Here is a 26,566-nt window from a genome sequence, read left to right as displayed (position 1 = left end):
CCCCCCCGCGCCCGGCCCGGGCCCTGCTCCCGCTGGGGCCGCCCTGGGGCCGCCCCGGGCTCTGCCCGCCCCGCTGCGGAGCTGCAGCCTCCAGGTACCGGAGCGAGTCGCGGGGGCGGGGCCGGGCGGTGACTCTGCCCCAGTGTCCGTGGGGGGGACCCGGCATCTCGCAGCGCCGGGATCTGCTCCCTGGGGCCGCGCCCGCGGGGGGCTCGGAGCTGCTGTCCCCGCAGGAGCCCAACGCCCCCGGCCCGGCCAGGCTCTGCCCTGGGGCCCCACGGGGGGTCTCGGGGGGAGGGGACCAGCCCCCACTGGGGTCCGTGCGTGGGGCTGGGCGGGGGCTGCCAGACACTGTAAGTAGCACATTCCTGCGGCGAGCACTTTAATACACTACATCTGGCCGCTGCGCCTGGGTCTCTGGGCACCGGCTGCTCCCCGGGGTCTGGCTAGTGCCCCCCCCCCCCCCCCGCCATGTCCTGCCTCCCTGCGGCCAGCTGGCAGTTGGGGCGGGGGGTCTCCTGCCCGAGGGATAAGTCCGGGGCCGGTGTCGGGTAGCGGGTCACGTGCGTCCCCGAGTGTCAGATCCAGAGACACCCGCGTGTCCCCGCGCCCGGGGCCTGAGACAATAAATCACCAGGGATGTCAACGCTGCAGGCACCTGCCCGTTCCTGGTGTGTAGAGCCCTGTGTGCGAGTCAGTGTCTGTGGGGGAATTTAGTTTGTACGGACGTCGCTGGTGCTTTTTCTGTAGCCTCTTGTAGAACTAGAGAAATATCTAGCTGAGTTATAGACTCATAGACTCATAGACTTTAAGGTCAGAAGGGACCAATATGGTCATCTAGTCTGACCCCCCGCATGATGCAGGCCACAGAAGCTGACCCCCCCACTTTCCCTTAGCTCTGCTGTTGAAGTCTCCAGATCGTGATCTAAAGACTTCAAGTCGCAGAGAATCTTCCAGCTTGCGACCCCTGCCCTATGCTGCGGAGGAAGGCGAAAAACCTCCAGGGCCACTGCCAATCCACCCTGGAGGAAAATTCCTTCCCGACCCCAAATATGGCGATCAGCAGAACCCCGAGCATACAGGCAAGAATCTCTAGCCAGACCCTCATTTAACCAGCGATGTCCATTATTGCCTAATTGATTAGAATCACGTAATCCCATCAAACCATTCCCTCCATAAACTTATCTAGCCTAATCTTGAAGCCAGAGAGGTCTTTCGCCCCCACCGTTTCCCTCGGAAGGCTGTTCCAAAATTTCACCCCTCTGACGGTTAGAAACCTTCGTCTAATTTCAAGCCTAAGTTGATAGACCCCTGTGTACCCCCAGGTGTACGTGTACCCCTGGTTGAGAACCACTGATGTAGGGGAACCCTGGTTTGGCTTTGCTCACCTCGCAGCAGCCTCAAGTCAGCTACACTGGGTCACCATGTCCTACCATGGCCCCATGAGGAGGAGTCATGGCCTTGGCTATACTGGCGCTATACAGCGCTGCAACTTGCTGCGCTCAGGGGTGTGAAAACGCCCCCCCCCCGAGCGCAGCAAGTGCAGCGCCGTAAAGTGCCAGTGTAATCAGCGCTACACGCTCGCTCGCAGCGCTGCAAGCTATTCCCCTCGGAGAGGTGGAGTACATACAGCGCTGCGAGAGAGCTCTTGCAGCGCTGGCAGCGCGACTACACTCGCGCTTCACAGCGCTGCCGCGGTAGCGCTGTGAATTCTCAAGTGTAGCCAAGGCCAAAGAGAGGAAGGCTCCTTTCAAATGTAAAAGCAGCAACTGCTCCATGAAGGGTCGGTTCTGATGGAGCAATTTTTGATACTTTCTTGTCTCCTTTTCAGATTTTGCCCCATTTTCTCTCTAATTCTCCATTTTTCCCATCCGTTTGAGCTGCAGCAAATTTTCTTTTTCTTTCTTTCTTTCTTTGGGAAATTGTCCTGAATCATTCCCCAAATGAGAAGGGGCTTAATGGCTGCAGCTTGGGGTGGGATGGGGTGGCCATTCTCTGCCAGCAATAAGGCAAGGAAGGGGACAGCAGGAAAAAGTCCCCACTGGAGACTGTCCAGCCCAAGTTTACACAGTCCTGGCTACTGCTACCTGCAAGTGCCCAACACAGCTCTCCCCTGCTGCCAGTCACCTGCCCGCCCCTGCTGCTGCCTCCTCCCCACTGCCAGGGAGTTTTCCTGCTCCATACTCCCCTCACGTACCCTCTTAAAGCACCTCCCCAAAGGTCTCCCTGCTGCCATGTGAATGGTGTGGGTGTGTGGCGGGAATTATTACTGTCTATTTATTGAACTTCCATATACAATCCCATCAAACTGTCCAACTACTCTCTCTCACTTAATATAAAATCTCTTTAAATCCGGGTGCTTTTCTCTCATTATCAAATATTTCTTTTTAGACCTAATTCTTCTCCAATTCTCAAAGATAGATATAAAATATCCTGTGTGCAGTGCTGTAGTAGCCATAGTGGTCCCAGGATATTGGAGGCTGCCCCCTTGATTTATACACAAATGTTCGGTGTTATTCTCCATCCCATTCCTTATGAATCTTAACATGTTCGCTTTTTTGCTGGCAGCTGTGCATTGAGTGCAGCTTTTCATTGATCTGTCTATAGCAACATGCAGATCCCTTTCTTGAGTTGTGCAGCCGATAATATGTTCTGCTGATGTCGCTAGGTGTAATGCATGTTCAGTAGGGGTTTCTCCCCTCTTCCTTATTTGTATTTCCTCTCCCTACTAATGTTGGGGTGTCCTTCTCCTATAGGTTAGTGTATTAATGATCTCATCTTGGTATCATAAGTGTCAATTCGTTGCCATGGCACTCCTGTGGTCAGACATCTGAGGATGCTCTACCGAAAAGCCGATGTTAGCTCATGTTCCTCTGGTTGGCTGGTGTCTTTACGAATAAAATTCCCCCTTAGACACTCAGTTTCCAGTTCTCCAAACCTTAGGGATGACTGTTTATCTCTGCCAGAGTTCATAGGCCTCAAGCCTTATGCTAACTGCTCAAGCCAATATCGTACAGGATACAGGCCAGTAGGTTCCTGGCATTACTGCTGCATAAAATAAATGCTAAAGCTGGATTTATGGGCTACATTTGATAGTTAATTTACCCCCCAGTATATAAGTAGCTGCACTTTTTCTCTCAGGCTTTGCTTCTCTCCGCATTTTCAAAACGGAGGAACTTCAGGTTTTGGAGGGAAAACTGTTGCTGTGAATCCTCAGAAGAAGGGGCAGAGGGAGTGAGGGAGGAGGAAAGGACTCTGGTCTCCTCCCTCCTGAGCCATGTTTCTGGTCTCACTGAAACCAGTGTTAATCAAGAGAAACTTCAAGAAAGTACATGAAGTAACTCCAGATTAACATGGGGGCAACAAAATCAGGATATGTCCCTGTGGGGAGGGGGGAAAATGAGGAGTCCTTGTGGCACCGTAGAGACTAACACATTTATTTGGGCATAAGCTTTTGTGGGCAAAAAAACACTTCATCAGATGCATGGAGTGGAAAATACAGTAGCAGGTGTATATACATAGTACATGAAAAGATGGGAATTGCCTTACCAAGTGGGGGGTCAGTGCTAATGAGACAATTCAATTAAAGTGGAAGTGGGCTATTCTCAACAGTAGAATACCAAAGGAGGAAAAATCACTTTTGTAGTGGTAATGAGGGTGGCCCATTTCAAACCGTTGACAAGAAGGTGTGAGTAACAGTAGGGGGAAATTATTATGGGGATATTAGTTTTTCTAATGACCCATCCACTCCCAGGCTTTATTCAGGCCTAATTTGATGGTATCCAGTTTGCAAATTAATTCCAGTTGTGCAGTTTCTCGTTGGAGTCTGTTTTTGAGACTTGCCACTTTTAAGTATGTTATTGAGTGAACAGAAAGATTGAAGTGTTTTCCTACTGGTTTTTGAATGTTATAATTCCTGATGTTAGATTTGTGTCCATTTATTCTTTTGCGTAGAGAGTGTCTGGTTTGGCCAATGTACATGGCAGAAGGGCATTGCTGGCACATGATGGCATATATCACATTGGTAAATGTGCATGTGAACGACGGGAGGGAGTTTTAGTTGTTGCTAAAGCTGGGGGAAACCCTCAGTCTCTGTCTGACTGTCTCTCTCTCCTCAGGATATTGGGATTGAGCTTCCTAGGTGAGACGCTGCTGCCTGCATTGTGATCTGGGAGCCCAGATTGAGCAGCTGCTGCTCCCCCGGTGGGGTCTGGGCGTGGGAGTGACTTGGAGTGAAACTTCCTCTGTGCCCAGGCAAGGTGAGGACTTTCTCCAGCTGCAATTTGCTCCATGGGCCAGCCCTAGGCTCTGCCCACACCAGCATCTGAGCCAGAGACTCCAGGTGATTAATAGAGCCCTCAGGGAACCTGCTGGGGATGGGCATGAAACTGACTCTGCACAAATAGCCCTTCCTCACCCCACATCTCTCCTCCCCTTAGCAATTGCAGGAGCTGATCCAGCCACAGGAGAGCGAACACCCAGGAATGGCTGTCTGTCCGCCAGAGGGGGAGGGACAGGAGATGGGAAACACAAGGAGAAAGAGAGAGAGAGATTGATACGGGCAGTGGGAGAAATAATTGGGGGGGAGAGATTCCCAGATCTCTAACCTGCCCCCACACACTTACTGCAGCATCCCTGGGCAGATTCACTTTCCAGTGAACAAGGTGAGGTGCAGGGCGAGGAAAAGCCGATTCCTAACTCTCCCTGGGCTCTGGGCTGTGGGAGTGTGCTGCCCTGGGGACAGTGTCAGGGAAAATCCCCCAAGTCACTCCTTTTGTTCTGCTCTTGTCTCGTATTTGGTTCCCAGACTTTGTTACTGGGAGGGTTTCAAAATGTCTCGGTTTAGTGCTAGTGGGGTGGTCCGGGTCAGTGATGTAATAAAATGACCAAACATTTCCTCAGAATAGAATCATAGAACTGTAGGGCTGGAATGAACTATGAGAGGTCACCTAGTCCAGCCCCCCAACACTGAGGTGTTTGTCCAACCTGTCCTTAAAAACCTCCAATGATGATTCCACAACCTCCCTTGGTAACCTATTCCAGTACTGAACTAGCCTTCATCACAACTGAATCACATGACTGGCTCAGATTCAATTTGTGATCCACTATAACCCCCAGATCCTTTTGACTAGTACTGCCCCCTAGCCAGTTAGTCCCCAGTTTGTAGTGGTGCATTGGCTTTTCCGTCCCTAAAATGTAGTACTTTGCACTTGTCTTTATTGAATTTCATCTTGTTCGTTCAGCTCAATTCTCTAATTTATAAAGGTCATTTTGAATTCTAATCCTGTTCTCCAATGTGTTTGCAACTCTTCCCAGCTTGGTGTCATCTGCACATTTAATAAGCACGGTCTCCACTCTGTTATCCAAGTCATTAATGAAAATATTGAGTAGTACCAGATCGAGGATTGGCTCCTGTGGGACCGCATTAGGTACATCCTCCCATTTTGTCAGCATGCCATTAATAATTACTCTTTGAGTACAGACTTTCAAGTACACCACATTTCCCTAATTTGCTGATGAGAATGTCATGGGGTCTTCTGTCAAAAGTCTTCCTAAAATCAAGATATGTCATGTCTACAGTGTCCCCCGGATCCATAAGGCCAGTACCCCTGTTAAAGTAGGAAATTAGATTGGTTTGGCATGATTCGTATTTGATGATCTATCTGGCTATAACTTATCACTTTACTATCCTCTAGGTGCTTATACATTGATTATTTAATACATTTTTCTTTCTGGGTATCTAAACTAGGCTTGACTGGCCTCTGTTCCCCAGGTCTTCGTTGTTCCCCTTTTTGAAGACAGGTTTTATGTTTGCCCTTCTCCACTCTTGTGGGACCTCACCATCCTCCCGGAGCTGTCAAAGATAATTGTTAACTGTTCCAAGATTGCTTCAGCTAATTCCTTCAGTAGCCCAAGATGAATTTCATTAGGCCCTGCTGACTTAAATTAAATTTAATTTATGTAAATATTTTTTTCAACCTCTTATTTCCCCATTGTGGTTTCTGTTCCTTCCCCCTCTTGGTTAAGAATAATTAAGTATCTGATCACAATTACATTTTTTTAGGGAATGCAAAAAGGCATTAAAAACCTTCGTCTTGTTGATGTCATCTATTATTAGCTCCTCTTCTTCTCTGGCAAGTAAAACTTTCCTTCCCCTGTCTCTTGCTCCTAATATATTTATAGAACCCTTATCTTATGGTCTTTTTTGTATCACTTCCAAGGTGTAATTCATTTTGTGAGTTAATCTTTCTGATTTTGTCCCCACATGCTTGTGCAATTCTTTTGTACTCATCCATAGAAATTTGTCCATGATTCCACTTTTTATAGGATTCCTTTTTATTTTCTGGTCATGAAAGAGCTTATGGTAGAGCCATATTGGTTACCACTCAAAAAAGAAATCTGTGTCATTGTCAATAGTTCTCTGAAAACATCTACTCAATATGCAGTGAGTCAAAAAAAGCTAACCAAATGTTAGGAACCGTTCGGGAAGTGGTAGGTAATAAGGGAGGAGGGATAGCTCAGTAATTTGAACACTGGCCTGCTAAACCCAGGGTTGTGAGTTCAATCCTTGAGGGGGCCATATAGGGATCTGGGGCAAAAATCTGTCTGGGGATTGGTCCTGCTTTGAGCAGGAGGTTGGACTAGATGGCCTCCTGAGGTCCCTTCCAACCCTGATATTCTATGATTCTAAGGCAGAAAATATCATAATGCCACTATATAAATCCATGGTGTGCCCAACCTTAAATACTGTGTGGAGTTCTGGTCACCCCATCTCATAAAAGGATATATTAGAATTGGAAAAGGTGAAGAGAAGGACAACAAAAATTATGAGGGTTATGGAACAGCTTCCCTATTAGGAGAGAGGAAAAAGACTGAGGGAGGGTTCAGCTTGGAAAAGAGATGACTAAGGGGGGATATGATAGAGGTCTATAAAATCATGACTGGTGTGGAGAAAGTGGATAAGGAAGTGTTATTTACCCCTTCGCATAACACAAGAACCAGGGGTCACGTGATGAAATTAATAGGCAGCAGATTTATAACAAACAAAAGTATTTCTTCACACAATGCACAGTCATCCTGTGGAACTCATTGCCAGGGGTTGTTGTGAAGGCTGTAATTATAACTGGGTTAAAAGAAGAGTTAGATAAATTCGTGGAGGATGAGTCCATCACCTGTTACTAGCCAAGATGGTCAGAGATGCAACCCCATGCTCTGGGTGTCCCTAAGCCTCTAACTGCCATGTGCTGTGAGTGGACGACAGGAGATGGATCACTCGAATAGCTCCTTCTGAAGCATCTGGCATTGGCTACTACCGGAAGACAGGATACTGCACTAGATGGACCATTGTTCTGACCCAATGTGGCCATTCTTTGGCTTTTGTTGATCTGAAGTTCCAAGCACTATAGTTATTAACTTGTTTGGTGCTGCTTCCCCAAATGGGCAGTATGCACTGTACACCAGCTGAGATAGATGCCAAGTGACTAGCAGTCAGGGGATAATCAGAACCACAATTTGAGCTGCAGTTGTGTGCAAGAGAATGTTATCAGAGCAAGGTGATTTTGGTCAAAAGCTTGTTTTTGGAGGGCTGTAGCTCAGGAACCTCTGGAGCAATTAACCCCATCTTTGGATCACTAACCCTGTCCTGCACCCACATAATGAGCAGTGTATTTCAGGACAATATAAGTAAGCATGTAAATTTTAGAGAAATTAAAATAGTTGGCCTTTAAAGAGAAAGCTGAACCTTAAATCTAGTGCTGAACCTTAAATCTAGTGCAGTTGGTGGTCTGCTATAACTTTCTAAATGTAATGAGAATGTGGCAATCAGGTGCACCCATATGTGGACAGGAGAGAGTGTGAGGGTCTCATTCAGGAGTCCTTGAGACAAGGTATTAGGGGGCTTATTCCTTCACCCTCTCACTTCCCTGGTCCTTCTCGCATGAACAGAGAGCAACAATACCCGAAGTCCAAAGGCACAAACAATTTGATGTTTATTGGGGTGAACTTCCAGCAAGCATGATTCCAGTTTCCTTCCTCAGTGTCCCCCTTCCCAGCTCTGACACCACAGAGCCATCCCTGTTCCCATTCCCTGTTCCCATTCCCCCCTTAGCAAAACATGATTCCAATTTCCCCACCCCCATTCCCTGTTCCCATCCCCCCCCCTTACTTCCTGATTGACTGCAGACTATATAGTAAAACGTGAGTTCTGCTTAGCTATACCGTAACCAATCATTTTACTGAAATTTAACTAACCAATCCTAACATACTGTAACATGGTTATTTAACCAATTATATTCCACCATCTTAATTAGTTTACACCCAGCAAAATTAATTATACAGCAGACCGAAACAATTACAGAACCAGACAGAGACCATGCAAATAAACACACAAAACAATACAGAAGTGAGGATTTCACAACTACATCTATACAGACATAAGGGTTTTCCAGCTGTGTCTATTGATAAGTGAGTTCTTACCAAACAGAAAACTATTAAACTAAATTTCCTTTTACATGTTCTAGGCTTTTCCCTTTATCTGGAGGTGATAGATCGGATCACCTTCCTAACAGCCCCTGATTGCCTTATTTTAATGTGACTAGTTTGGAATGTGAGGATGTGACCGTTCACTTCTCAGCTTATGGCTGCCTCTGCTGCTTAGCCAAAGGCCTTATTTAGCCTAAGAACAGAGCCTCAGACTGTCACAGTACGAGAAGGCCCTTTCACAGACAGACAGTGATTTTGATTCTTTCTTTTATACCTCTATAACTAGCTAAGTGATAAGAATACACGTAAATTCTTAAAGTATAGGCCTTTACAGACAGGCCTGAATATCTATATCCTAACAGAAGGGAGAGGATAAGGAGGGGAGAAAGGTGATGGGGAGCTGGTGTTCGTGGGGTGACACATAGGTGGGACGGCTGAGAGCAGAGGGGATGAAGGGGAGTGGGGTGTAGAGGACTAACATTAGAGAGAATCAGGGATGTTTGGGTACAATGGAAGGAGGAGGATGGAGGGTGTCAGGCAGAGGAGCTCCCATGAGCTGGTAATGGTGTGAGCTGGGCGAGTTCAGGACTGGGAATGGGGAAAACGGGGTGGAGGGCCCGGCAGTGGCGCTGTTGTTGAGGGAGGGTGTTGGGTAGGTGATGTGGGTTAGCTGGGAATGGGGAACACTGTGGTTAGAGGGACAGTTGGAGTGACAGGGTTGGAGAGTGGTTGCTCTAGGAAGTAGGAGGGTCTGGTGGGAGTAGGAAGGGAAGGTTTCAGGGAGTCAGAGATTGTAGCACTTCACTGAGGCTGCTTTTGCCAAAGTCTCTAATGACCTGTCCTTAGGCAAGTACTCAGAGCCAGTACTCCCTCCTCCTCCTCCTTGACCTGTCAGCTGTCTTTGACACCACTGACCATGGTCGTCATCTTGAAATCTGATCTTCCCTTATCCTCTCCTGCTTCTCCTCCTACTTCTCTGATCTCTCCTTCAGTGTGTCCTTGGACAGTCCTCCTCATCCCCACTCTAGCTTTCTACAGGCCTTATACAAGCTCTGTCCTTGGCCTGCTTCTCTTCTTCCTCTGTACCTTATCTCTGGTAATCTCATCCACAAACACAAATTGGGCTACCGTCTCTATGCTGACAACTCACAGATCTAACTCTCTGCTCCAGACCTGTCTTTCTCCCTAAACTGAAATCTCAGCCTCTCTCTCTAACATTTCCTCATAGATGTCTGGCCATCGGCTCAAGTTCAAAAGCTAAAATGGCCAGAACACAGCTCTTAATATTCCCCCAAGCCACCCCCCACCTCCTTTCTGTATCACTGCAGAAACCACCACTATCCCTTCTGTCACTCACGTCTGTGCGCTGCACATATGCTGCAACACACGCCTCTTTCTAGGTCCTTCCATGCAGCCTATTTCTACATCTTGCATTTTCTTTCTACAATCACGTCCCACAGGCTTTCCTATCCATCCACACAGCTAAAACTCTTATCCAGGCTCTCATCGTCTCTTGTCTCCATTATTGCACCATTCTTATTGCAATCATGTCCTGCTCATATCCATTGAGAATTAAACAGCCACAAAGTTAGCTCACTATTCTAAAATGTGACCTGTGAGGAAAGGTAAAGAATTGGTCATGTTTAGTCTTGAGAAAAGATGGCTGGGGGGAGGGAGGAGGGCAGGACCTGATAACAGTCTTCAGCTATGTTAAGGGCTGCTATACAGAGGATGGTGATCAATTTTTCTCCATGTGCACTACTCCCAGCACCGCTCATCCTCTCGTCGGTCGTCCTCCAGATGTTGGTCCCGATCGCTGGCGCAGTGGGAGCATTCCCTGTCTCAGCCCTGTTCTCCCTGGCTCTGGTACCATTCTCCCCAGTACTGACACCAGTCTCCCACATCTGGTCAGCGATTGCCGGTAGCCATGACGAGCAAACAGCCGCAGGCCTCAAGGGCCCCTCCCTGGTCCCCGGAAGGTGATTCCTCCAGCATGGAGGGCCAGTTCAGCCCATTGCCCAGATCCCATTGGTGAGATTGGGCACCGGAACCCGTACTGTCATCTGCGGCACCGCAGTTGCAGTGTGGGCAGTGGCCTTATTGGAGCATGTGGGTTGTACCAGATATGACGATGCCCCATTCGCAGCGCTCCTCGGTTGCCGTATCGGTGCCACCAATCAATGCTCTGTGCTTGGTGCCGGGGGCTCGTTCGGAGACCGGAGTGGAGGAACCCATGCTCACCCCTTTGCCTCCATCCGCGGCAGCAGTTGACACCCCAAGAACTTGGGGCTGGAGGTGCAGGAGATGGCGGAGCAGGAGGGGACACCCTTTCAATGTCTTCTTGACCTCTACGCCCACCCTGGTCGCCCTGCCTGTGCATGAAGGGGTTCTCAAGATAGCCAAGACCCTTTGGCAAACCCCTTCCTCCATTCTTCCCACCTCAAAATGGGCCGTGAAGAAGTATTTTGTTCTGGCCAAAGGTTTCAAATACCTTTATACCCACCCACCCTCGGGCTCGCTGGTTGTGTCTGTGGCCAACAACAAGGACAAACAAGGTCACACCTCCTCAATTCCCAAGACCAAAGAGGCCAAAAGGCTCAACCTATTTGGGAGAAAAGTTTATTCTACCACCTGCTTACAATTTTGGGTGGCAAACCATCAGGCCCTGTTGGGCAGATATAACTTTAACCTCTGGGATGGTCTCAAAAAGTTTCAGGTCTCAAAAAGTTCCCGCAAGGTCTAGCCCAAGAGTTCGGCACCCTAGTGGAGGAGGGTACCACGGCGGCCAGATGCTCCCTGTAGATGGCATGGCATGCAGCGGACTCGGCGGCTTGGGTGGTCACATTGGCGGTTGTTATGTGGTGCCAAACGGCAGGCTTCTCCCAGAAGATTCAGACTTCAATTCAAGACCTCCCCTTCGACGGGGTTGGTCTTTTCTCTGAGCAGATGGACACCAGGCTGCGCGGGTTGAAGGACACTAGAGCTACCCTTCGCTCGTTGGGCATGCACACGCCACAGTCTGCCGACAGGACTGGCAACCCCATCATGGCTCTGCATTAAGAAGGGATGCTAGTTTTAGTCATGGATGCCCTTCTTCCTCCCACTCAGCTGTGCAACCTGAACCCGCCAAACATCTAGTGGGCCAAAAATGCTCATTTTGAGGGTGCGCCCGAGAGCAAAGCCCCAGACAGCCATCCGGATCCTTCCCGCCTTTTCCTTAACCAGCTCTCTCCCTACCGTTCAACCTGGTCGCAGGTTACATTGGACTGCTGGGTCCTGGACATAATAGCTCGGGGTTATACCCTGCAATTTTTCACTGCCCCTCACTCCCACTTCCCTGTCCCTTCTCAGGGACCCTTTTCATGAGCAACTCCTCATTCAGGAGGTCGAAAAACTCATGGACTTGGGGGCTGTGCAGAAGGTTCCTTGGGACATGTAAGGAAGAGGATTCTACTCCCACCTCTTCCTAATCCTGAAGGCCAAAGGGGGCCTAAGACCCATCCTGGACCTGCATCGCCTCAACACATCTCTCAAGAAGTTGAAATTTCGCTTGGTCTCTCTGGCCTCCATCATCCCTTCCCTGGGTCTGGGAAACTGGTATGTCACTCTCAACTTCAAGGATGCTTACTTTCATGTCTACATATTCCTGGGACACAGGAGTTTCCTGCGTTTCATGGTGGCTGGGCGCCACTTCCAGTTCACAGCGCTTCCCTTTAGCCTGTCCTAGGGTCCCAGAGTGTTCACAAAATGCATGATGCCAGTGGCAGCTTACCCGACACGTCAAGGGATCCAGATCTTCCCATATCTCAATGACTGGCTCATCAAGGGCAGGTCTCCGGGGCAGGTGCAAAGGAGCCTTGATCTGGTGCACTCCACCTGCAGTGACCTGGGCCTGCTAATAAACACAGATAAGTCCACGTTGACTCCAGTCCAACGCATAGAATTTATTAGAGCGGTTCTCGACAACTCGCGGACCAGGGCCTGCTTTCCGGAGGTGCATTTTTGGGCCATATTGGACCTGATTTCCCACGTAAAGAGCTACCTGCTCACCATGGCCCACACGTGCCTGCGACTGATGGGCCACATGGCCGCGTGCACGTACATGGTCAGACTTAATCTGCGGCCTCTGCGAGCATGGCTGGCCTCGGTCTATATCCCCAGCAGGCACGCCCTGGACCGAGTCGTCACGGTGCTGAGCCACCTCCTCTCGTCCCTGGACTGGGGGCTGGATCCCAAGTTGGTGCTGCAAGGAGTTCCCTTCATGACCCCATCTCCGCCGCTCACCCTGGTCTTGGACATGCAGGTCCTGACAGACAATACCGCCGCAATGTATTACATCAACAGACAGGGCAGTGCCAGGTCTTCAGCCCTTTGTTGGGAGGTGCTCAGCCTCTGGGACTTTTGTGTGCAGCATGCCATTGATCTGGTAGCCGCCCACCTGCCTGGAACCAAGAACGTCCTGGCAGATCACCTCAGCAGGACCTTCTCATCTCACCATGAATGGTCACTCCATCCGGAGGTGGACAACCTAATCCCCCATAGGTTGGGGACGCCACAGGTAGACCTGTTTGCATCTAGGCAGAACAGAAAGTGCCACATGTTCTGTTCTCTGCAGGGAAGGGATAAAGTCTCCCTGTGAGACTCCTTCTTGATTCAGTGGTCGGGAGCGCTGATATATGCCTTTGCGCCGGTGCCTTTAATCCACAAGGTCCTGCTAAAGATGATGCAAAACAAAGCAAATGTCATCCTCATAGCCTCCGCATGGCCTCGCCATGGTTTGGCAGGCTGTTGAGTCTTTCAGTGGCCACCCCGCTGCAGCTGCCTCTTTGGCCGGATCTGCTGTTCCTGAACTACGGCAATCTGCTGCATCTGTATCTGGCGATGCTGCACCTGACAGCTTGGCTTCTGCATGGCTAAGTATGGACGAATGGCAGTGCTCCGATGGTGTCCAGCAGGTCCTGCTGGGCAGCAGGAAACCCTCCACCATGGCTACCTATGTGGCAAAGTGGAAGCGGTTCACGCGTTGGGCCTCTGACACATTTGCGCTGAAGAGGCCCCACTGCAGCACATCCTGGACCTTTGCTGCACCTTAAGCTCCTGGGCCCGTTGCTGTCTTTCTTCAGGGTACACCTGGCAGCCATTTTGTCGTTCCACACTCCGTTTCAAGGCAGGACCTGGGGATTACAGTGGATGAGAAACTGGATATGAGTCAGCAGTGTGCCCTTGTTGCCAAGAAGGCTAACGGCATATTGGGCTTCATTAGTAGGAGCATTGCCAGCAGATCAAGGGAACTAATTATTCCCCTCTATTCGGCACTGGTGAGGCCACATCTGGAGTATTGCGTCCAGTTTTGGGCACCCCACTACAGAAAGGATGTGGACAAATTGGAGAGAATCCAGCAGAGGGCAATGAAAATGATTAGGGGGCTGGGACACATGACTTACGAGAAGAGGCTGAGGGAATTAGGATTGTTTAGTCTGCAGAAGAGAAGAGTGAGGGGGGATTTGATAGCAGCCTTTAACTACCTGAATGGGGGGGTTCCAAAGAGGATGGAGCTCGGCTGTTCTCAGTGGTGGCAGATGACAGAACAAGGAGCAATGATCTCTAGTTGCAGTGAGGGAGGTCTATGTTGAACTACAAGGGTGGTGAAGCACTGAAATGGGTTACCTACGGAGGTGGTGGAATGTCCATCCTTAGAAGTTTTTAAGGCCCGGCTTGACAAAGCCCTGGCTGGGATGATTTAGTTGATGTTGGACTAGATGACCTAAAGTCTCTTCCAACCCTAAAAAAAAAAAAAAAGACTGTCTTCACCCATTCCATGATGGCGCACGGTTCTTGAAAGATCTGGAGTATCTCTACCCTCATGTCTGGGACCTGGTCTCCCCTTGGGACCTGAATCTTCTGCTGTCAAGGCTCATGGGTTCCCGCTTTGAACCCTTTGCTTCCTGCTCCCTCCTGCTTCTCTCCTGGAAGGTCTCCTTCTTGGTCGCTATATCTTTGGCCCATAGGGTTTCCGACATCGGGACACTCACATCGGAGCCGCCTTATATGGTCTTCTATAAGGACAAGATCCAGCTGCATCTGCACCCGGCTTCTCTGCCCAAGCTCGTCTCCCAGTTTCATACTGGTCAAGATATATATTTACTGGTCTTTTGTCCAAAGCCTCATGTGATGGATGAGGCATGCAGGCTGCATACCCTGGATGTCAGACGGGTGCTGGCCTTCTACATAGATAGAATGAAGCTGTTCTGAATGTCAACGCAGTAGTTCATTGCTGTCGCAGACAGGATGAAGGGTTGCCCAGTGTCCGCCCAGAGAATCTTGTCTTGGATCACGGCCTGCATCCACTACTCTTATGAACTGGCGAAGGTGCCCCTGCCAACTATACTGATGGCTCACTCCACTAGGGTGCAGGCATCATCATCAGCCTTCCTGGTGCAGGTGCCGATCCAAGAAATCTGTCTGGCTGCAACCTGGTGAGATAATGCAATGTTTATTAGGGTTAGTTTCCAAGCAAGCATTTTCCGAAGCTCTTCACACCAGTCGGGCTTATCTCTATACGCCGATAGTCTGTTCCCTTCTCAGCTCTGACACCGCAGAACCTTGCCTGTGTCCCTATTCCCGTTCCCTCCCTTAACAAACATGATTCCAATTTCCCTTCCCCCCGCTTAACACCAGTTTATATAATAATATTCTCAGCTATACCTTAACCAATCATTTTACTGACATTTACCTAACCAATCCTAACATGTAACATAATTCCCTAACCAATTATATCCCACTACCCTAATTAACTTACACCTAGCAAAATTAATTATACATCAGACAGAAACAATTAGAGAATCAGACAGGTTAACAATAGAAAAGTGGGGGACATAAAGATAAAACAATACAGAAATGAGGGTTTCACAACCACAACCATTGATAAGTGATTTCTTGCCAGGCAGGATGCTATCAAACTAAGTTTTCTTTAACCATCTTAAGATCTGTTTCTTTATCTGGTGGTGATGGGCACTATCAGGACAGGATCATCTTTCTAACAGCCCAATACCACCTTATTTCAGTGTAACTGGTTTGGGATGTGACCGTTCGCTTCCCGGCTTATGGCTGCCCCTGCAGCTTAGCCAAAGGCCTTAGCCTAAGAACAAGGCCTCAGACTATCCTAGTGAGAGGAGGCCCATACACAGGCGGACTGTGATTTAGATTCTTTGTTTTTATACCCCTGTAACTAGCTAAGTGATAAAAATACACATAAGTTCTTAAAGTATAGGCTTTACAGGCAGGCCTGAATATCTATATTCTAACAGTGGGTTCTACCCCTTCCCCCATTTTGTGTCTGTCTTTTCTATTTAGATTGTAAATTCTTCAGGGCATGGGTCATCTACTATTCTCTGTTTGTACTTTGCCTAGCACAATGGGGACCCACTCTTAGTTGGTCCTTAAGCACTAAGGTAATGAATATGATTTATAATAATAATAACTCTCATGCCACTTTGAGCCAAGGAAGCTGGCCTTGGGATGTTACTGCTTAAAAATGAGCTGGGGTTAAAACCATGGAATATTCTTTGTGACAAGTATCCCACAAATTCCACTGACCTCCCTTCTTTTCTTTGCCTTGAGTAGGGTTTCCAGTTTCCAAACCTGATGTGATGTCGCATCTGGAACGAGGGGAAGAGCCGTGGGTCCCAAACCTCCAGGGCTCTGAGAAAGAAGTGCTCCCGAGAGCTGCCTGCACAGGTGAGAAATTGATTAAACCAACTCAAAAACTGTCTGTGAATACAGGAAACATTTGGGATGCCTTACAAAGACCTTGTGAGTTCTCCAAGTTCAGGATTGTTCCCTGCAGATGTCACTCATGGCTTCCCACCTATTCTTCTTCGAGTGCTTGCTCATGTGTATTCCACAGTAGGTGTGCGTGCTCGCCACGAGCACTGGTGCCGGAAGTTTTCCCCTCAGCAATACCCGTAGGGAGAGCACTGCTGCAACCCCTGGAGTGGCGCCTCTATAACGTGCTATAAGGGGAGCCGCGCGCTCCCCTCACCCTCAGTTCCTTCTTGCCGCCAGTGATGGTGCATCGGAACTACTTGCTCCAGCTTTGCTGCAGCTCGTCCCAGAACTCGTTTCGTTGTTAGTTGTACCTGTGTTAGTTCAATAAAGTTTTCAGCTTAGTTAATTAGTTAGTGTTTGGGCCGGAGCATGCTCTGGGCCCCAGGGTTTAAATCATGAGAGTCTTGCAGGCATTCGATGCCTAGAAGTGACTCGCACGCCAACTGTCTCTGCTGCTTAGGCGAATCTCACATCAGTGACCGCTGTAAGATCTGCAGGTCCTTTAAACCCAGAACTAAAAAAGAGAGAGACATTAGACTCCGGGCCCTTCTCATGGAGTTGGCGCTGGCCCTAACCCCGGTGCGCTGAGCAGAATCTGCACCGGGCACTTCATCTTCAGTGTGCAGCGATCTCCCGGCACCTTCCGGTGGCCGGCACCACTCCCCGTCCAAGAAGCAGAGAAAGGCCCCGTCCTCTCAGAGGCGTCGAGAGAAAGCAAGGGGTGAGGCTAGACCCGCGTCGGGCAGCCCCAGTTCCCCCCTGGGCTCCAGAGCTCCAACTCAGGTTGAGCGGAGCAGCCCGGTTGCGTCGACTCAGGCCTCTCCAGACGTCCGCATGCCTTCGACACTGGAGGCCCTGCAGGCGGCCAAAGACATTATGACTCTGCAGGTGCCCGGGACACCGCTCTAGAGGCAAGCCGCCGCTGGGCTCTCATCAGTCGACACCAACCCGACGCAGATCCCGGTCGGGATCGCTCTTGGGCCCGCTCGCCAATCAGTGTCCTGTCAGGACACAGCCTCCAGCCTCCGCTTTCGTCGCCCAACAGATTGTCTGGTTGGGTGCTGTCGGAGCAGAGTTCCAGGCACTGCTCCACGCCGAGTACAGAGTATCGGCGGGACAGGGGCAGACGCCGTAGACGCTCCCATTCCCGGCGGAGCTACCGAAGCCGCTCCCGACCCGGGCACCGTCGCTGGTCACGCTCCAGCTCTCTCGTGCCCACAGCTTCTGGCGGGGATCGCCAGCTCCCCGTCGTCGCGGATCCAGGCGTTGAAGCATCTCGAGGGGTAGCTGCTCGAGGTGGCACTGTTCATCAACGTCGGAGTCCCGGTCCTGTGGCAGACGTCGCTCTCGGTACCACAGCTCGTACCGCTCCCACGGCACCTAGAGGTCATTGGTAACCCCGACCTCAACCTCCACGCGGCGCCCTACGACTCAGCCGGGCCAACCCGACCAGCTGGTGCCGCCGGTGCTGCACCAGAGTCAATGGCGAGGGCCCCCGTGGCAAGGCCAGTGGTGCCAGTGGACCCCCTGGCCCCCCGTACACGCCCAGCAAGGCCCTCGGTCAATAGCAGGGGCATCAGAGGCTCCTTCAGCCGCACTATCCAGACCTCCAATGGATAGATCGGCAGGTCATGGATCCTCGGCACCGCGGGGTGGATCCCGTGGCACCGGCCGACATGCAGAGCCCCGTACCGGCCCCCTCCCCCGCACCGGATGACAAAATTGCAGCCCCTCCCCCCTCCGCACCGCAGGAGGATTTCAGAGCTCATCAGGAGCTACTAAAGCGAGTAGCATCCAGTCTCCAACTCCAAGCTGAGGAGATGGAGGGACCCTCAGATTCACTGTTTAACGTGCTCTCGTCCTCGGTACGAGGTAGAGAGCCACCCCTTCGTGCAGCAGGAGGGCCAAACATCTCCAATGCCCTCTGGTGAATGCCGGCCTCCCTTGCGCCGATATCGAAAAAGGCAGAGCGCAAATACTTCGTACCCACGAAAGGGCATGAATACCTTTATACCCACCTGGCCCCCAACTCCCTAGTGGTGGAGTCCGTAAATCATAGGGAAAGACAGGGTCAACTGGGACCCACACCCAAAAATAAAGACTCTAAAAGACTGGACTTGTTTGGCAGGAAGCTTTATTCGTCTGCCAACTTCCAGCTCCGGGTGGCCAACCACCAGGCCCTCCTCAGTCGTTATGAGTTTAACTTGTGGGGGTCACTGCCGAAATTCGAGCCCTCCCTCCCTCCCAGAATGCGAAAGGAAGGATTTTAAGGTGCTGGTGGAGGAGGGCGCCGCCGCTACAAAGGCTGCTTTGCAGGCGGCGGCGGATGCAGCTGACACGGCTGCTCGGTCCATGGCCTCAGCCGTGTCCATGCGCAGGGCATCGTGGCTACTGATGTCTGTGCTCTCCGCGGAGGCGCAGTCTGTGATGCAGGATCTTCCCTTTGACGGCAAGGACCCGTTCGCAGAACAAACAGACGTGAGGCTCCATAGCATGAAGGACTCACGTACTACCCTACAAACCCTCGGGCTCTATGTCCTGCCCAAGGAAAAGCCTAAGACGCAAGCCTCCGTCCCTGCACCCTAGCCGAGATATGAGCCCACCTACGAGAGGTCCAAGACCCAAAAGAGGTGACCTCAGAGGCAGTCTCACTCTGCCCCACAGCCTGGGCCCTCCAGGGGCAAGCAGCAGGGCAAGAGGCATTTTTGACTGGTTGCAGGAGGGTACCCCGGTGACCCCCGAGAGAACCCTCTTACCAATAAAGTTTATCTTCAGCAACCGCTTGTGTGCATTCCTTACGGAATGGTCCCGAATAACATCGGACCGATGGGTCCTCAACACCATTTCCCAGGGTTACACGCTACAATTTGTCTCACCCTGGCCCTCCCACCCCCTTCCTCGGATGGCAAGGGGGATCCGTCGCATTTACCCCGCTACAGCAGGAAGTGGGTCGGCTCCTCAGCTTGGGAGCTGTGGAGAAGGTTCCGTGGGAGTTCCGGGGGAAAGGGTTTTACTCACGTTACTTCCTGATCCCCAAGGCGAAAGGGGGGCTCAGGCCCATCCTGGATCTGCGAGACCTCAATCGGTTCATGGCAAAATGCCGGCTCCGCGTGGTCTTTCTGGCATGTATCATACTCGCTCTGGACCCTGGTGATTGGTATGCAGCTCTGGACCTTCAGGACGCATACTTCCATATCCATATATTCGAGGGGCACAGACGCTTCCTCCATTTCCTAGTGGGACAGGACCACTACCAATTTACGGTCCTCCCGTTTGGCCTGTCCACCATGCCCAGGGTATTCACAAAGTGTATGGTGGTAGTGGCAGCCTACCTCAGATGCCGAGGGGTACAGATATTCCCCTACCTTGACGACTGGCTGCTCAAGGGCAGCTCGCGGTCCCAGGTACAGAACCACGTGGACCTGCTCTTGGCTACGTGTGCCAACCTAGTAAATGAGGCCAAGTCAACATTGGCTCCGGTGCAGCGCATAGAATTCATAGGCGCTCTCCTGGATGCCTCCAAGGCCACAGCCTTCCTTCCCCTGGACAGGTTCCAGACCCTGAAGGGGCTTATAGCCTCAGTCACAGAGTTCCCCGTCACCACGGCCAAGGCATGCGTGCAGCTCCTGGGCCACATGGCTGCGTGCATGTACATGGTCCGCCATGCCAGGCTTCGGATGAGGCCCCTCCAACTCTGGCTGGCCTCAGAGTTCTCCCAAGCCCGGGACAAACTGGACAAGGTCCTCTCGTACTGGCGCGGATGATCGCCACGCTACAATGGTGGTCTTGCCCGGCCAATATGCTCCAGGGAGTTCCCTTCCAGGACCCGACCCCATCACTAGACCTAGTGTCCGACGCATCGGACTTGAGCTGGGGGGCCCACATAGGGAACTCACAGACCCAAGGGATGTGGTCAGCCGCGGAGCTGTCCCTTCACATAAATGTCAGGAAACTTAGGGCGATACGCTTAGCCTGTATGGCGTTCAGCTCACTGCTGCACGGCAAGGTGGTCAGAGTACTCACGGACAACACTGCCATGATGTTTTACATCAACAGGCAAGGTGGGTTGAGGTCCTCGGCCCTCTGCCTGGAAGCCCTCAGCCTATGGGAGTTCTGTATAGCCCACGACATCTGCCTAAAGGCTTTCCACCTACCGGGCATCAACAACACACAGGCCGATCGCTTGAGCAGGGTTTTCTCCTCCCAACACGAGTGGTCGCTCACCAGCTCTTCCGAGTGTGGGGCACTCCCCAAGTAGACCTGTTTGCGACCCAACAGAACTGCCATTGCCACAGGTTCTGTTCCGGGGGAAGGGGGGGAGGAACGCGATCTCAGATGCCTTCCTCCTATCCTGGTCGGGTCAACTCCTCTACGCCTTTCCCCCCGTTTCCCCTCATTGGCAAGGTCCTGGAGAAAGTGAAAACAGACAAGGCGTGCGTCGTCCTGATCGCCCCAGCAACGTTGGTACAGGACCCTCCTGGGCTTGCTCGTGGCCCCTCCGCGTCCGTTGCCGCTCCACCCGGACCTACTCTCCCAGGACCAGGGCCGCCTCCTCCACCCCAATCTGTCCAACCTCCATTTGACAGCGTGGCTGATCAATGGCTAGATGCGGAGGAGAGAAGGTGTTCGGAAGGGGTCAGGCATATCCTCCTCGAAAGTAGAAAGCCATCCACGCGCCGAGCCTACCTGGTGAAGTGGTCCAGGTTCTCCAGGTGGGCGGGCGAGCGGGGTACTTCCCCAATGTCTGCCCCGCTCCAACTTATCCTCGAGTACCTTCTTCACCTTAGAACTCAAGGCCTGACCTCTTCCTCCATCAGGGTGCACCTGGCGGCTATTTCGGCCTTCCATCCGCTGGTCCAGGGCTGCTCGGTTTTCTCCCATGCCATGACCGGGCATTTCCTCAAAGGGTTAGACAGGTCCTTTCCTTATGCTAGAGCCCCATTCCTAAGTGGGATCTAAGTTTGGTGTTATCCCGCCTCACGGGGCCCCCGTTCGAACCCCTGGCCACATGCTCATGGTCTCACCTTTCATGGAAGGTAGCCTTCCTCGTGGCCATCACGTCAGCCCGGCAGGTCTCGGAGCTCAGGGCCCTGACCTGCGACCCCCCTTACACAGTCTTTCACAAGGACAAGGTTCAGCTCCGCCCACACCCAGCATTCCTCTCTAAGGTGGTCTCCGCTTTTCACATGGGCCTGGACAGCTTCCTGCCTATCCTCTGCCCCAAACCTCATGCCTCTAACGAGGAACGTCGCCTCCATACGCTCGATGTGCGCAGAGCACTGGCTTTTTATCTGGATCGGACTAAGCCATTCCACAGGTCTCAGCAACTCTTTGTTGCTTCAGCTGAGTGCATGAAGGGTCAACCGATCTCCACCCAGAGGCTTTCCTGGTGGGTTACATCGTGCATCCGCACATGCTACAGCCTAGCAGGGGTTCCCGCACCACCTATCGTAAGGGTTTATTCGACAAGGGCTCAGGCCTCGGCGGCAGCCTTTGTGGCCCATGTCCATATCCAGGACATCTGTAGAGCCGCTACCTGGTCCTCAGTGCACACGTTCACCTTGCGCTACGTGATTGTCTCCCACGCCAGGGATGATGCTGGTTTCAGTAGAGCTGTGCTTCAGCCAGAGAATCTGTGAACTCCTACCCACCTCCATCAGACATAGCTTGCAGTCATCTACATGAGCAAGCACTCGAAGAAGAAAGGACAGTTACCTGTTCCGTAACTGGCGTTCTTCGAGATGTGTTGCTCATGTCTATTCCACATCCCGCCCTCTTTCCCCTCTGTCGGAGTTGGTCCGGCAAGAAGGAACTGAGGGTGGGGGGAGCGCACGGCTCCCCTTATAGCGTGCTATAGAGGCACCACTCCAGGGGTCGCAGCAGCGTTCCCCCTACGGGTACTGCTGAGGGAAAAACTTCTGGCACCGGTGCACGTGGCGAGCACGCACACCTACTGTGGAATAGACATGAGCAACACATCTCGAATGCCAGTTACGGAACAGGTAACTGTCCTTTCTGACTGACAACTGGCAGCATGTCCCTCCCCGATCTCGCTTTCCCCTGAGTGTCCTGGTGAGATGCGGACCAAAACTGATCCCTTCCTCTATCCTCTGGGGAAGGGTTTGGAGAAAATCTGCTCCTGATACATTTGATCTCTCTCACACATATTTTGGTTTGTTCATCCCTTTTACCATTCCTGTCTCTGAGATTTCCTTTCTCTCCGGCACAGGGAGTGACCTACATCTGGATTCTCTCTGTCACCCATCAGGTGTTGGGATGGTGAGTGAGAATGAGGAAGAGAAACCCCGGCAGGAGGATGCTGAGCAAGTAGAACCACATGGGACGTTATCAGGAAGATCCAAAGGGAATGTTTCCGGGAGTTGTGCACTCCCAGGAAAAGCAAAAGCCTGTGAGACTCAGCAGAGGCCAGAGGAAAACTTGAGTAGCCACACAGACCTTATTACACGTGAGAGAATCAACTTGGAAGAGACACGCTACACATGCCATGAGTGTGGGAAAAGCTTCAGTCGGAGCTCAGCCCTTATCACACATTGTAGAATCCACACAGGAGAGAAACCCTACACGTGCTCTGAGTGCGGGAAACGCTTCAGTTGGAGCTCAAACCTTTTCAAACATCAGAGAATTCACACGGGTGAGAAACCTTATGGATGCTCTGAGTGTGGGAAACGCTTCACTGATAGTTCAACCCTCATCTCACATCAGCGACTCCACATAGGAGCGACGCCCTACACGTGCTCCGAGTGTGGGAAAACCTTCAATCAGCGCTCAAACCTTAATAGACATCAGAAAATCCACACAGGAGAGACACCCTACACATGCTCTGAGTGCGGGAAAAGCTTCCATTATAGCTCAAACCTTATCACACATCAGAGAATCCATACAGGAGAGACACCCTACACATGCTCTGAATGTGGGAAAAGGTTCAATCGGAACTCAAACCTTATCACACATTGTAGAATCCACACAGGAGAGACGCCCTACACATGCTCTGAGTGTGGGAAAAGCTTTAATCAGCATTCACACCTTATCAGACATTGTGGAATCCACAGAGGAGAGATGCCCTACACGTGCTCTGAGTGTGGGAAATGCTTCAGTCGGAGCTCACACCTTATCACACATCGGAGAATCCATACAGGAGAGATGCCCTACACATGCTCTGAATGTGGGAAAAGCTTCAATCACAGCTCAAACCTTATCAGGCATCAGAAAATCCATATGAGAGAGAACTGTAATAAATGCCTTGACTAGGGCTGGCCAAAGACTTCTTTTTTTTTATTAAATCACATTTGCTAATTTGCACATAGTGATCTTTGCACCATCTTCACCGTAGTCTCTCAGCTCCCCCAGATGAGTTGCCTGCTTCTGCCTTTTGCAGCTCACCCTTCTTTGGGGTCAGTCCTGTGATCATTTCTATCAACTCCTTTCCTTTTGAGTCATAGGAGTGTGTGTCCCTCCAGCCAGGAATGTTGAAGGAGAGGTTTGATGCCAACAAGCTACACTGAGGCAAAAACTACCTGTGCCTTACATCCACTAGGACTGTACATGTCGTTCGCTGCTTAAGTTAGTGATCTTGGTGTAAAAAGACAATTATAGTTGTAGTGCAGATGCAGCCCAGGTGCAGTGGTTGGCATTAGCTTTCCCCTTGACCTGACCTAAATGCCATCACTTTTCCTAGTCTAAACAAAACCTGAGCATCACAGTTATACTGTTCCCCCATTTCAAAGCAATTGTTAATCATCAAGTTCTCCCTTCGGGAACAAATTGTTTCATTCCCAGTTGCTCTGATGTTGCTTCAGGTTGTGCTGGAGAGCAGATATTTTTACTACCATTTTCCTCACTTAAAATATATTGAACTATAACAAATGGCAGGGATAGGGGAAAATGTTATTTCGCCTCTGTAACAACAGAAGAAGACAGGGTAAGGCAGAGGGATTCCATTATTCCCCATCACCATCCCAATCCCCCTGTTGTTCAATTGGTTAGGTCAATATTTTTTCTGAAGGGCTGAGAAGAGGATTCCCTAGGTCTTGGTAGTCCATCGATCCGATGATGACAAATCTGTGCAAATCATCAGTTGTTGGTCACTTGTAACTAAGCAAAATACCCATGCATTGGTCTCCCAAAGCAGTTGTGGCCCAAGCCCTGCAGGAGGTCGCTCCTGAAGATATCTCCTTCCTAATCAGGTGCGTGTTGCCTATTATTTGGGAAATGCAATCTCTAGCTAGGTAGGGATGGGAAAAATGGAAGTGACATTGCTGTTCAACTCACCCCTGGGAGATGCTGCTGCAAATGTGTAGAAAATGAAATCTGTGTTGAATGTGATATAGCTGCAGAAAGAAACCTATTTTTAATAGATACCTGACATTTGGCTTCTTAGAGGGATTCTAAAACGCACCTGAATTTAGTCCCTAATTTAAACCTGTGCCACTAGATTAAAGATATAAAAGGGCATATTTGGGAGAGTTATACCTCATTATCACTACTGATATGTTGGGTGGTTAGGGAAGAATTCTATGCCAGAGAATTGTAAAATTACTCCAAGTAGGGTCAAAGATTTGACAAGACCTCAGGTAGACCTTGCAGATACTAGTGGTTGATTTTCACCTCAGAGATGGACGCTATGGTGACCTGTGGCCCAGGTAAACTATTTTTAGAACGCTGCTCCCTAGTTAAGTGGCAGTGATCACGCTCCTAAAGGACGCCATGATTAAATTGGATCCAAATGGTAAAAGACAGTTGTTCCCAAAATTTGATGAATCAGAGAGAGACAGCTGGTTCCATGCGTATGGGTCCCAATCTGGCTGCCTTGTTGGACAAGAAGCACTTCCATGCTGGGCAAATGATGGTGCCAATGGGGGAGTATATCAGATTCCAAATTCAGACTGCAGGATATATGAACGCTGAGTCCAGAGTCTGTGGTTTGGTCTCTTAATTTTGCTCTTAATCTAATGTATTTCTATCACTTCTCCACCTCCTGCTACTTTGAAAGATTAGAAGTGTGAAAATAGAGCACAGGTGGTTTTTCTCATGATGCAACCTTCCCACGTAGTGTGAGACCCCTTCAACCCACACTTGTGGGAGAAGACCCAGGGAGACATGAACTCACAGAAATGGAAGGCTCCTCGGTTATTGTAGAATGTGACTTCACACAAAGCTCACTGGTGGAATTAAGAGAAAACTGCCCTATAGGTTTATATTTTGTAATCTTTGAAAAAGTTGTTACCAGTGACAATGAAATTAAACGTGAAGTTAATTAGTGTAACATAAGAGTCTGATTATGTGATAACTTTCAGTGTTACAATATAATTCAGGTTTTTTTTCTAGTTCTCTCCCTGTCCCCTCCTACTATATTGGAAATGGTGGCTAATCCTGAAATTAAAACCTCACTCCAAAGGAATTAGAGTGGGGGAATATGTGAGAGAAACAGCATTTACGAGACTAGAGACCCAGTATAGACTGTAATTATTTCTATGTGAAATGGAATTTATTTTGATAAATTTTAAAATAAATCTTCCATGAAGAGGAAAATTACTTGAGACAAGATGTGTAATCTTTTACCCAGTTAGAGGGTAACAGCCACAGAATTCCCCAGGTCTCTTGTTTGCGAAGCGAGGATGTCATATTAGGCAGGAGATGTCAATATCTAAAATGGTGATGGATGTGTGATGGTAGCTTTTCTGGGTTGTTTTTTTTTTGGTTTGGTTTTTTAATTTAATTTTTGTTTTGTTTTTTTTTGCAGCCAGTTATTTTTATAGGTGCTGAGGCCCCTTTTCCTTTTGAGCACAGCTATTTAACCCTCAGGCCTGGCTCTGGAAACCGCCTCAGAACTGGCCTTGTGTTTCTTTCATTCATGGGTTAAGTGGGCCTTTCCCAAACTGACATTGGCCCAAAGTCTGCCTCAGTTGAGCTGGATTGGGACACGTCTGTATCAAAGGAGTGGTTCACACCTGATTTGCCCAGAGTCTTCAGGGGAGGTATGGTAAGATAGGATAATTAGGAATCGACAACAATGAAGTTAAAGGTAAGGGGGAAAGACCCTCATCTTGCAGGTCAACAAGCCTGTTCTTTTAATTCCCTCTGGCACTGGTCACTCTTAGGCAGCACATTGGGCTAGATGGACGATTGGTCTGACCCAGTATGACCAGGCTTCCATTCTTATGTTATATAAGCCATCTATGGCCTTGTGTACACTGGCAAGTTTCTGCACAGTAAAGCAGCTTTCTGCCATGTAACTTCT

At 50.2% G+C, this 26,566-nt stretch overlaps 1 protein-coding gene and 1 pseudogene across 1 annotated transcript; one reads left to right on the top strand and one right to left on the bottom strand.

Moving 5' to 3' along the window:
- On the top strand, positions 1-25,975 carry LOC112120076 (gastrula zinc finger protein XlCGF8.2DB-like). Its single transcript, XM_026660331.2, has 3 exons — positions 1-94; positions 16,105-16,218; positions 22,538-25,975. The coding sequence occupies exons 2-3, from the start codon at positions 16,131-16,133 to the stop codon at positions 23,575-23,577; spliced, it is 1,128 nt and encodes a 375-aa protein (XP_026516116.1). The 5' UTR covers positions 1-94; positions 16,105-16,130; the 3' UTR covers positions 23,578-25,975.
- Positions 1-26,566, bottom strand: part of LOC112124918 — a 377,084-nt pseudogene that overhangs the window by 136,542 nt on the left and 213,976 nt on the right.

Source organism: Terrapene carolina, unplaced genomic scaffold (genome assembly GCF_002925995.2).
Source record: "Terrapene carolina triunguis isolate 2854851 unplaced genomic scaffold, T_m_triunguis-2.0 Scaffold751, whole genome shotgun sequence".
NCBI lineage: Eukaryota > Metazoa > Chordata > Testudines > Emydidae > Terrapene > Terrapene triunguis.
Note: the sequence above shows the minus strand (reverse complement) of the source record. Positions and strands in the feature narration are given on the sequence as shown.